The sequence below is a fragment of the Talpa europaea genome (genome assembly GCF_964194135.1).
Source record: "Talpa europaea genome assembly, chromosome: 9".
Taxonomy (NCBI): domain Eukaryota; kingdom Metazoa; phylum Chordata; class Mammalia; order Eulipotyphla; family Talpidae; genus Talpa; species Talpa europaea.
The window spans coordinates 35,130,673-35,143,332 of NC_140076.1; the positions used below are offsets into that span (position 1 = coordinate 35,130,673).

The following is a 12,660-nucleotide window of genomic DNA, read 5'->3' on the forward strand; positions in this document are numbered from 1 at the left end:
AGTTATATATTAGGGCTGCCCGCAGCCTCTGCAGCGCCAGTTCGATCCCCGGCCACCGGTGAGGGTCCCACATGGCTCGACAGACCTCTCCTGCAACGCCCACTGCTCCCCTCAGCAGTGTACTTCTGTCCTTCTGCCTGTTCTGCTCCTCACTCTGGCTCTGGTGAATCCTCTTACCCTCCCTCGCTTCTAGTACAGTCACTGTACCCAGTGCTTGTATAAATAAATAAACATTGAAAAAAATAAATCTATAAATATATATTACAAAATATAAATATAATGTAATCTCTATTTATATACACACACATACATTACAGATGCAGTAGAATTGCAACTTAGATGGGGACTAGAGTTGAAAGTTTGTGCTAGGCTGAAGTTAAGTATAGTCAAAGTTATGCCCAACAACCCCTTAAAGGACCTCTGGGACAGATATGCATGCTTTTGGGTGCATAACTATGATCTTGTATGACGATAGTAAATATCAACGCAAGGAAACACCCCTCAGACCATGATCAGACCAGCATGTAGGAGCATGATGAAATAGTTGTAAATGAGGGAAAACAGATTCTGTTTCCCACCCTCAGTCAAATACTCCATGGCAAAATTGTGATCATAATTTGCAAAGACTTTTTTCTGTCTCAGATGGCAGTTGATTAATTCCTCCCAGCAAATGTATTGTTGTGCTATTTTCTATAAGCCCTGAGATTATTTTAATTGGGACCCTCATGACTTCTCAAAGATTTGAGGTAGTTCTAATAATTGGTACATATCTAATAACTCTATTAAAATAGAAAACAAATAAAAATCATAGGAAAGGGGGAATCACCAAAAAATATGAGGCTGATATGACTCCAGTAATGGGTTCACGTGCTCTAAGCTTTATGTAGTAAAGGAAAAAAGGGACAATCCTTGTGGGAAATCTGTGTTTAATCAAGATAAATATATCAAAGGAGAGATTTTTCTCTTGGCATTTTGAAAAATTAAGAGTCACTCACAAATTCATCATAATGATAGTGATAGTCATCATAATGATACTGTTATTTTTGCTTGTATACACTGTATTCCTGGCTTGTCTGCAAACATGATAGATATCTTTGTTAAAAAAATTTGACTAGACAAAACATTCACATAGTTTGATAACAAGGAGGTATGAAAAGTGTATAGTGAACAATTTCCATTCTATCCTTGTCATACATTTCCAATTTCAGTTCCCCTCAACGTCCTCCTGCCATTTGTAGCCTTCTAGAATTTAATGCAGATTCAATAAGGCCATCATCATCAACAACAACATACATTCTTGTCCCAGTCCCTACTTTACACTTACTTTTTTTTTCATTTAGCAACACATCTTGCAGACTTTTTCTTATGGCTTGAAGGAAAGTGTCCTTACTCCCTTTCATAGCTACTTGGTCTCCTCATTGTTTGGAGGGACAGTTACTGATGTACTCCATGTCCTTCTGATACTACTTGGGTTGTTTCCATTTGCTGCTGTTATAAATGAAACTGGGGCGAATAACCTCCCAGGTATGTCATTTCACACATGTGCAAGTATACATAATATGTATTATATTTAACTTACATAAATGTAAGATGTTATATATCTGATATATATAAGTAATATATAATAAATCTTTGAAGCAGATTGCTGGGTCAAGGGGTAAATATATTTGTGAATTTAATAGATGTTGCCAAATTGTCCTTCATGGGGGCTTTGGAAACTTATGCTTCAGTGGGTTGAATTGCCCTATATCTGTAGATATACTGACATACGGTATAGATACTCAGGAACCAGCATCTCCTGTTCACAGGCACCTACAATATGCTAGCCACACCCTCTGCGCGCAGTATAACCCTGGGAGGCAAAGTTGTTTCCCTGATTGTTACTAATGAGGTGATTTTGTCTCACAGAGGTTGACATTTGCACAATGCCAGGTAGGTGGGCATGGAGGGTCCTGACCCTGTAGCTGGCTTAGAAGCCCATGTTGGCTCCCAAGCCTCAGAGTCCTGGTGTCCGGGGCCACCTAGGAGAGCCTGGTGTCAGGTGTTAAGTGTTCATGGGTGAGCAGCGGGGCTGACTGGTTCATAGTTGCCCAACTATTTTATTTTCTCATCTGCCTTGAACTTCAAGCATCTCAGCTTATCCTGCCTTAGAGGAGCCCCTGGCATCCCTTCCTTCCCATACATCCACTTGGCCTCCTCCCCAGGTCCCAGCCCTGGCCCCTCACAAGTGGTTTTTGAGCGAGGAGCAGGGTTCCTCCGAGGGTCCCTCTCTGAGAAAAGCATCTAGCCACTCCTCCAGGTCCCGTACCAGCTGCTCCAGCTCTTGCACTTCTTTCTCTAGCTTCTCCAAGAACACGTGCAAGTTCTCCTTCAGCCAGGTCCTGATGACCTTCACTGGGTCTTCTAAGGACTCACTGTTGTGGGACTCAAACCCCTGAAAGGCAGACACCAAAGTTGTATCTTTTTTTTTTTTTTCTGAAGGTGCAGACCAATTTTTTTTTTAAATTGAAATAACATTGTTTTAACATCGTATATGAGTTAGAGGTACAGGCTTACTTATCCCCTCTTCCCCCCCGCTGGATACATGTCACCACACACACATCACCAAGGCAGTGAGAGTCTCTACCATAGAGTACTATGTCCCCTCCCCAACTTGCTCTACCGCCTCTACCTCCCCCTTTGGTAGCCTGAACTCTACAATTTCTAGGGTTTGTTATGGCCAAAGTTACATCTTGAGCTTTTCCCTTGAGCCTCTGCTGTTTCTTCTGCCTGAAATTCTCATCCCCATCTCCTCGGGCCAGTTCCTACGTAGCTTGCCACACCCCACCTGCCAGTGATACCTCTGGAGATTCTCTGAGCCAAGCTTGACGTCCCCACAGTACCTTCCTGAATGTGTTACCTGGGAAGCCACAGGATTCTGGGGATAGTTACAGTCTCTGATCCTTTCTGACACCTCCCAACTTCTTCCTGAAACAGGCACCAATACCATCTTTTAGAAACCAGTGGGGAAGGAGAGCACAGTGGAATGTGGTAGAGGACTGTGGGTGCTTTGGTGGTGGTGACCACATTTGTGGGGAGAAATCCTATATTGTGAATATAGCAGGTTTAAAATAAAATAAACAAGGGTATAAAATAAAGAAAAATTAAATTAAATAAATAAATGTGGGTAAAAGAACGGTAGTTGAAATAAGCATGGTGGGTCCACTCACTCACTTCCTCTGTTCTCAGGGAAGGGATGCTCACCTGATATGCCTGTGCCCAAGTACAGCACCAAGACCAGCAAGGCCAACAACGTCTGGGGACAAGAGGAGGAGGTGGAGGAGGGGTTAGGTGAGCTCCTGGAGGCACCCCACTACCTGCTTCCCTCGGGAGGGCTAGGTGTGTCAGTGTAAGAAGAAGGCTTTAAGAGCTTAATTTTTTTCTATTATATATCACAGATTTACCACAAAACCCCCAAAAGTTGCAGAAATAGATAACATGGCAGCCTACTAACATTTCTTCCCCACGCCCCCCGCCCCCAAGGAAGGCCCACCCACCTCTGTTTCCATGCCTGATCTCACTTAGTTTTTGTTTGCCTGATGTTAAAATGAATCAACTTTATTTTTTTTCATTTTTATTTATATATTTTTACCTTGTTATTCATTTTTTTGTACAATGTTTCATTTCTCAGGTGTTGTCCCCATAAAATTACCGCCACCAAGATACCTGTGAACTGTCACCTTAGTCTCTTGTGCTCTTCCCTCCTGTTTTGATCCCTCCCCCTCCCCTGCTGAATGTCTCCAATTTGTTGTTTGCCTGCTTATTTTGTCTTTTTTTTCCTGATCCCTTGTATAGTTACCCCATGTTCCTCTTGTGAGCGAAACCATCCCATATATTTTTCTTTTTCCTTATTTCACTGAGCATAATCCCTCCCAGCTCCATCCACAGTTGCTGCAAATGGCATAAGTTTATCTTTTTTGATTGCTGAGTAGTATTCCATTGTGTATATATGCCACATCTTCTTGACCCAGTCATCTGTTTTGGGGCATTTAGGTTGTTTCCATATTTTAGCTGTTGTAAATAGTGCTTCTATGAACATAGGAGTGCAGGTTTAAAAAAGAATCAACTTTATTGTGCCTATAATTCTCATCCACATCTCAAATGTAATATATGATGAGTTGTTCCTTTATCTGTGGACTACCACCCCAATGCAAGAAAGTGCATTATTCTAGAAAGATCTCTCATGCCCTTTTGTAGTCAATATCCTCCTTTTGTATTCAATATCCTCCTTACCCCCACCTGCCAGAGGAGCCACTGGTCTGCCTTCTGTTACTCTGCAGTGGTGCTGCCTGTTTGATGATGTCATGAAGAAGGAACTGCATGGTATATATGCTTTTGTGTTTAGCTACTTTGGCTCAACATAATGCTTATGAGATGTCGCCTTGTTCTTGTGTGTACTGTGGTATTGATGAGTAATACTGGATTATATGAATATGACACCATTAATCTCTCCACCTGCTGATGAAATTTTGCCTTCCTTCTAAATACCCTTTAGAGAAGTGAGGGGAGCATATCTGATGGGTGGCCTGGCACCCCTCATTCCCCCCATGGCCTCATGAGCCATGCCCCATCAGGCTTTAGCACAGGGGACTCAGACACACGTGATTTCAACAGATAATGCTTGTTGGGACAGTGCCAGTGTCAGGGGCGAGCAAAAGTGGACAGACTGACAAGGAATGTTCCCCAAACTGACTAGATGGGGGTGGAGCCAGATTTAATTTGACTTGAAATAATATGTTTCTTACATATCTGCATTTGTGAAGCAAGATAGGAGATTTGCCTAATGGATCTCTCCCCCAGATAGTTTCCTTTAAATATACTAGCAACTATGTTATTATTTTTTAAATTAACTTCATTATAAAAGCAAACTATATACCAACAACTTGTCTAATCACACAGACAGAAAGGTGGGTGCAAGAAGTCAGGTACATAGGTCCTCTCTGCTTGAAGGCATTTCCATGAAATTCAAGAACTTATGCAACTCATCTATAATGAGCTAACAGGGTCAAACAGGGTCAAACAGGGTCAGCCCAAAGGGGGACCACTGAGATAGGAAAACCTGCCATGAGTCTAAGGCACCTCCTGTTGGGGACCCATGGGAAAGGGGCTGAAGGGGCCAGGCAAGTCTGGAAGGAAAAGAGCAAAATCAAAGCACATGTCAAGATAAAGGCTGCCATTGTCAGCCTCCCCACAGGGCTCTTACCCACATCTCTGTCTCTTAATGGTGTCTCCTTCCTTGTCCCCCAACCCTGGTACAAGTCCAAGGCTGAGTAGCAAACGCAGCTTCTTCACATTCCCACTGTTCCACGTGCCTCCTCCAGGTCTGCTTCCTCTTTTCCCTTCCTTTCTTTCCCCTGCCTTCTCCCAGTCTTTTCTAGCTTCTCCTCCCTGCTGAGCTCCACCCTTCCTTGGGTGGGGCAGGGAAGCTGGAACTCCCTTTGGATATTACATTCATTGGATATTATACTTCCTCCTTACCTTGGAAGGAAACCTCATTTATTAACAATGCTAGTTTTTATAAGTATTTTGTGTTGAAATTTTTGCTCTGTACATGTCCAATATTTGTCTTTGTACGTGGAGTTAGAGAATGATCCAGTTTCATTCTTTTACATGTGACTTGCTTTTCTATGCTAATTCTCTCAAAATCTTTCCATTTTGTAATAAATGGCATCTTTCCTTATGGCTGAATAGTATTCCATAGTTTGGATATGTACTTCACTTTCTTGATCCTACATCTATCACTGGGCATTTAAGTTGCCCAATTATTATAAATAGTGCTACAATAAACATTGTAGGGTTTTTTTTTAAATAATCTTAGTAACCTTTATTTTTTTTTTAAAGATTTATTTATTTTTATACAAGAACTGGGGTACAGGCCAGAGGTATGGGAGGGTGAAAGGATTCACCAGAGATAGAGTGGGGAGCTGCACAGGTAGATGGACCGAAATACACTGTTGAGGGGAGCAGCAGGTGAGGCAGGAGAGGTCTGCTGCGTCATGTGGGTTTCTCCCTGGCCGGCCAGGAATTGAACCCGTGCTGCAGAGGCTGCGGACAGCTTCACAGCATAGCGCTCAACCCACTGTGCCACCAGGGAGAAGGGCCAGCATAGAGATTTTTGAGTTGATAGTTTGATGTTGTTTGGATAGATGCCCAGGAGTGAGATTACTGGGTCATAAGATATTTCCAATCTTGGTTTTTTAAGATAAATCCAGATTGCCTTCCAAAATGGTTCACCAGTTTATAGTCCCATCAATAGTATAATATTTTCTTTCTCCACATCCTCTCTGGCACTTTTTTTTTTTAATATGTGTCATTCTCATTGGTGTGAGATTATATCTCATTATGGTCTTAACTTGAATTTCCCTTATTAATTTTTTTTGTAATTCTTTCGTATCTACTGGTGTCTTGGATATCCTCTTTGGTGAATTGTCTGTTCAGGTCATCTGCCCATTTATTAATTGGGTTGTTTATTTTTCTCATTGTTGAATTATCTAAGTTTTAACATGTCGCGGATATGTTATGTAATGTATAAATATTTCCATTCATTCAGTAGAGAATTTAATGTACTTATATTTTCTTTCACTGTGTAAATGCTGTTTCAGTTGAGGTAATATCAGTTGTTTGTTTTTCTTTTATTTCCTCTTCTGTAGGTGTCAAGTGTCCAAAAAGATCTTTATTACTGATGTCATGGAACATATCGTCAGTGTTTTCTTCTATATGTTTTGTATCCAAGTCTTTAATCCATTTTGAGTATATTTTTGTGTGTGAAGTCAGAGAGTAATCCAACTTCATTCTTTCACATTTGACTGTCCAATTTTCCCACGACTAATCATTAAAGAGACTCCCCTTTCCTCATTGTATGGTCTAAGTTGCTTTATCATAAATTAAGTATTGATATGTATGTGGATATATTTCTGGGCTTTCAATTCTGTTCCATTGATCCCTGTATTTTTTTTTTTTTAATGTCAGTGCCATATTGTTTTAATTACCTCGGCTTTATAATACAGTGTAAAGTCAGGCAACTTGATTCCTCTATTTCTCTCCTTTTTTCTCAGGATTGCTTTTGCTATTTGAGGTCTTTTATAGTTCCATATAAATTTCAATATTTTTAAATTCATTGTCTTTGAATAATATTGTTGGTATTGCATTGAACTTATATATGGCTTTTGGTACAAATAGTCATTTTCATTATATTGATTTTCACCACTCAAGAGCATGGGGTGTCTTTCCATATCACAGTCTAAATCCTTTAATAGTATCTTGTAGTGCTCATTGCATGGGTCATTCACCGCCTTGCTTAGGTTAATTCTGGCTCTTTTACTTCTTTAGCTACTCCTCTGTCAGCATACTTTACTGGGTGATTTTTCTACCAGCATACTTGCTACCAGGTTTTTATTTTGTGCTGGGTGGAGGCAAAGGGCAGGGGGACGAAACTAGAATTAAGTTTCAGTTTTTCCTGTATGTTTTGGGGTCTGAGCCAAATCATTTTCCTCTAAGAACCTCAGTCTCCTTATCTGTAACTTGGATTTAGAAATATGCTGAAAGGTCTTTCAAAAAGAAACAAGACTCTGCAGTTGAATGGGCTTGGGAAGTGCTGTATTCAGCAAAGTAAAGTGAGTTTCCTTGCTGAAGGGCTCTCTGAGAAGGAGCAATGTACATTTCCAAGAAGGAGCCGAGATCTCAACATTTCTGAAAGCATAGAACTTACATTATGATTTTTCTAAAAGAACCATTCCTGCTCTTTGAAATTCATAGGACATTTAAGAAAAAGCTGTAGCATGCTGGGTGCCCCTCATGGCCCCCACCCTGCTGTGAGATCAAACATAAAGTGTTGGAGCGAATATATTAAATGAATGAGTAAACACACCTTTTGAAGGTATGTAAGGTCAGTCACCCATAGCTCTGCTTAAACCCCTTCCATAGGTTCTTATTAACACTCTCCATGGTGTACAAAACTCATCTGACCTTCCCAGCTATTTGAGGTCTTTTATAGTTCCCTCCTTCATTTCTCCAGTACAGTGCAAGGTAACCTTCCTAAGGGTTCTGGAATCAGATGGACCTGGTTTCCTCTGATCTCAGCTGTATGGTCTTTTTGCTGTCTGAGCCTCAGCTTGCTCATCTGTGAATGAGGTGATAGCAGCTCCCTCTTGGGAATGTTGTAAGTTATGCAGGGAGCGTGGTGGTAGTGGAAAGTATCAAGTTGTGCACAGTGTTAACATTTTTTTGCTTTGACAAAATCCCATGTGAGATTTGAATTTCAGCCCTAAGGACAACTCCAATTTGGGTGTGCTATTCTCTGTATTTCAGCTCATTCATTCATTTATTCATTCAGCACCTATTATGCACCAACCATCATTCTAGGCACTAAAGATATAGTAGGAAACTCAACAAAAACTCCAGCCCTCCCAGGGCATCCCTTCTGCTGGCGGGGCTAAGAATTAAGTGGGCAGAAATGGTATTGGGAAGCCACCTAAATCCCTTTGCTGGATTCTACCAAGCAAGGCACTGGAGAGAGTCAAGAAAGCCTGTTCTTGACTTTGAAGGTCTTACAGGGGCAAAGGGATCCTAGAGGTGAGGAAAACCACCCATACCGGGGCTGGCCTCACCTGCTTCTTGTCCTCACAGTGATTGCTCCTTCTCCTTTCTAATAGCTCGGCTGCCATTCGCCCCCTGCTGCCTGCCGGTTGGATCACCATGGCCTCAGGTCAGGCTGCCTTGGTGGACCAAGGTATCCCTACTTGACAGGCAGATGGTCATCCGCCCCCTCCCTGGCCTCTGTTCACCAGAGTACTGAGCTCTGATGTCACAGAAGGTGGGGAAACAGCAAGGCCCCCACTTTGTCATTATCCTCATTTTTAAGCCTATCCCTCACATTTTTTCATATAAAATATGAAGACCAGAAAGAAATGCATCAAAAAATGATATACCAGGAATATGAGTTTTCTGATATTTTGTTATTTTGTATTTTCAAGTTTTTAATAAAATATGAGGTTTTAAATAAAAAACAATCAGTCAATTTAATTAAAAAATTTAAAGGATGATTTTTAGAGTAATGTAGTTGTAACAAATAATATAGGAGATCCAGTGTTTCCTATATCCAGTCTCCCCCAGTGGTGCCACTTGCATCTCCAGCAGTACAATATCACAACCATCGATGTAGTCTAGCAGTCTTACTCAGATATTCCCAGTTTTACTTGTTCTTCTCTCTCTCTGTTTAATTATAAATCATTCTGTCATATGTAGGTTTGTATATCCATCACTACAGTCAGGATACAGAAGACTTGCCAAGTAACAGCATCTTGGTGATCCCTTGATGCCTACTTCCCTCCCTCTGTTCTTTTTCTCCTGTTGTCCCCAACTCCTGGCAGTCACTAATTTGTTCTCCATTTCTAAAATTTTGACTTTTCAAAAATTTCATATCAATGAAATCAAATAGCATGGAACTTTTTTTTTGAAGATTTATTGTTATTTATGCATACAAGAACGGGAGTGTAGGCCAAAGATAGGCTGGAGGGAGGGGGCTTAGAGGATTCACCAGAAACTGAGTGGCAGATCTACTGAAATACACTGCTAAGGGGAGCAGCATGTGAGACAGGAGAGGTCTGCTGCCCCATATGTGGGTTCACTCTCCGACTGTGGCTCAAACTCAGGACATAGCAGAGACAGTGTGATAGCACTGAAACTTAATGCTTATGCCACCAGGGAAGCCCAAATAGCATGCACCTTTTGGAGACACTCTGAAAATTTAGCATCATTCTATGGAGATTCATTCTGATTGTGTGTAGTTTCAGAGCTTGTTCCTCTTCATTGCTGTGTAGTATTTCAATGGCATGGATGTACCACAGTTTATTTAATCATTCAACCTCTGAAAGCTATCTGAGCTGTTCAAACTTTTTGGCTTTTGTGAATAAAGCAGATATGAATTCCTGTACAGTTTTTTGTGTAAACCAGTTTTTGTTTCTCTGGAATGCCTAAGAAGGCAATTGCTGGGTTATGTGGTAGTTCCATAATAGTTTTGTAGGAAACTGTCAAGCTGTTTTCTAGAATGGTTGCACCACTTTACATTCCTATCAGCAATGTACGAATGATACAGTTTCTCCTCATCTACCCCGGCATTTGGTGATTTAATCATTTAAAAAAATTTTTTAGACATTTGGTAGATGTATAGGAATATCTCAAGTGGTTTTAATTTACATTTTCCTCATAGCTAGAGATGTTGAACATACTTTCATGTGCTTATTTGCCATCTGTATTTCCCCTTCAGTGAATGTTTGTTCATTTTTTCTGCCTACTTTCTGGTGGTATTATATTGTTATAGTTGAATTTTGAGAGTCCTTTGTATGCTCTAGATTCTAGTTCTTTTGGACATACGACTACAGTTACTTTCTCAGTCTGTAGCTTGTGTCTTCATCCACTTCACGCGGAATTTTGCAGAGGAACAGTGTTTAATTCTGATGAGTTCCAATTTATCAATTTGTCTTTCATGAATCATGTGTTCTTTTTGTTTCAATTGAAGAGTTCTTTGCCTCTTAGAAACAGAAGGCACATTGGAATAAACTTTTCTATGTCTGCACAATAGGATATTTTCTCTTATTTTAAAAAGTTTTACAGCTTTCATATTTTACAATCCAATCCATGACACATTTAGTGTTAATTTTTGTATAAAGTGTGAATTTTAGAGCAAGTTTCATTTTTTTGACCTCTGGATATTCAATTGCTCCAGCACCATTTCTTGAAGACATCTTCCTTTCTTTGAATTTCTTTTGCACCTTTGTCAAAAATTAACAGAATAGATTTCTGTGGGTTTATTTATGGACTCTCTCCTGTTTCATTAGTCTATATGTACATTCATGTAGCAATACTGTCTTTGTAACTGCAATGATATAGTGTGCCTTAATGTTGAGTACAGTGACTTCACCCATTTTGTTCTTTGTCAGAACTTGTTTAACATTTTAAAGGCCCATGCCTTTCCATAGTTTGTAGACACCGTTTGCATAAATTCCTGTAGGTAACTTTGGGGAAAATTGATATCTTTATTATATTGTGTTTTCCAATTCATCTATGTACATGGTATATTTGTCCATTTCTTTAGGTTTTCTTTTTTCTCTTATCAGCATCTTATAATTTTACATACTGACCCTATAAATGGTTTTTTAAGTACATATTTAAATATTTCATTTTCTTTGGATTCCCTGCCTATCTTAAAAGCCCCCATCTACCAAACAAATTTTGTGAATTAAGAAATCATTCATTTCTACATCTTATGAGTTAACTTTCCCAAAGTTATACATAGTTATATATAGCTTCTGATTAGCACCCAGACAACTTTTACTTGTTGAGGACCTGTTACATGCTAAATATTTCACTAGTTTATTTTATCACATCTTATTTAGGCTGTAATTCTGTAGGGAGTTGAGAATTGAATCTGTTTTATGAGCCATTGTATCTGTAATGCCTATTATACAGCATTTAGTATACTAAATGTTTGGCAAAAGTATTTGTTAAATGGATGAATAATGAGCAACTACAAAATGTGGGTTCTGAGAGGCCATAAACTTTGTCTGGTGAATACATTTTGGTATTCATAGTACTTGGCTCAGTAAATATTTGTTGAATGAGTAAAGTAGGTTGTGTGATTTTTATGTGACCAGTGAAAAAGCTGAGGCACAGGGAACCTAAGGCTGGTACTAGCTTTAGTGGTAGCCATGTGCTGGGTATCTACTGTGGTCCAGACCCCATGCTAAGTGCTTTCCTGACATCTTGTTCCATCCACATAACTGTCCTGGAAGGTTAGCACTGCCAGACTCTCTGTCCAGACATTACTCCCCTTACTCATGATCATACACCCTGCCAGGGGTCCAAGTCTTGATTCGACTTAAGCCAAAAGCGAAAAAGTTGTCATTTATGTCATCCTTTGTGACTTTATTGCAGGGGAGTAGATGTGGATTTCCATGAATCTTTTGGAGACAGAAGAAGTATCTATACTCTCTTCTATCCCTCTTATTACATAACCACTCCAGAGCAGCACCCAGGGGTTCCAGACAATCTCCATTCCTATACCCCCTTCTCCCGCATATCCTTACTACTATCATCTTCCACAGCTAAGCTATTTCAATTAATGTCTGAATACTGAGCACTTTTCAGTCTTTTACATGTACTAGCTCACTGTATTTTTTAAAAATTATTTTTGAATAGAAAAACGGGGGTATAGGGGATGAGAGGATTCATCAGAGAGAGAGTAGGGAGCAGAGCAGGCAGATTTACTGAAATACACTGCTGAGGGGAGCAGCGGGCAAGACAGGCGATGTCTGCTGAGCCATATGTGGGTTAGCTCCACGGTCAGGGATTGAACTCAGGCCGACATGGTGATAACACTGAGACTTAACCCCTAGGCCACTAGGAGGGCCCCCCAGCTCACTGTATTATTGTTATTGTTAGTATTATAACTCTAGGTGGTCAATAATATTATTGTCCGCACTTTACATATGACGAGACTGAGGCTTACAGTTGATGTCACTGTCCCCAAGTGGCACAGCTAGTGAGAGGCAGGGCTGAGACCTGAACTCCCCAGACCTGGTTGTAGCACCAAGGGTATTGATTCCATGAGGTCCTTCCTTGGGA

At 40.3% G+C, this 12,660-nt stretch overlaps 1 protein-coding gene across 1 annotated transcript; it reads right to left on the minus strand.

Moving 5' to 3' along the window:
- Positions 1-2,221: 2,221 nt before the first annotated feature.
- On the minus strand, positions 2,222-8,735 carry SMIM23 (small integral membrane protein 23; the record flags this gene model as incomplete). Its single annotated transcript, XM_084242317.1, has 4 exons — positions 2,222-2,434; positions 2,900-2,967; positions 3,244-3,295; positions 8,646-8,735. 4 exons carry the CDS (start codon positions 8,733-8,735, stop codon positions 2,222-2,224), a joined length of 423 nt encoding a protein of 140 aa, XP_084098443.1.
- Between the last annotated feature and the right edge of the window lie 3,925 nt (positions 8,736-12,660).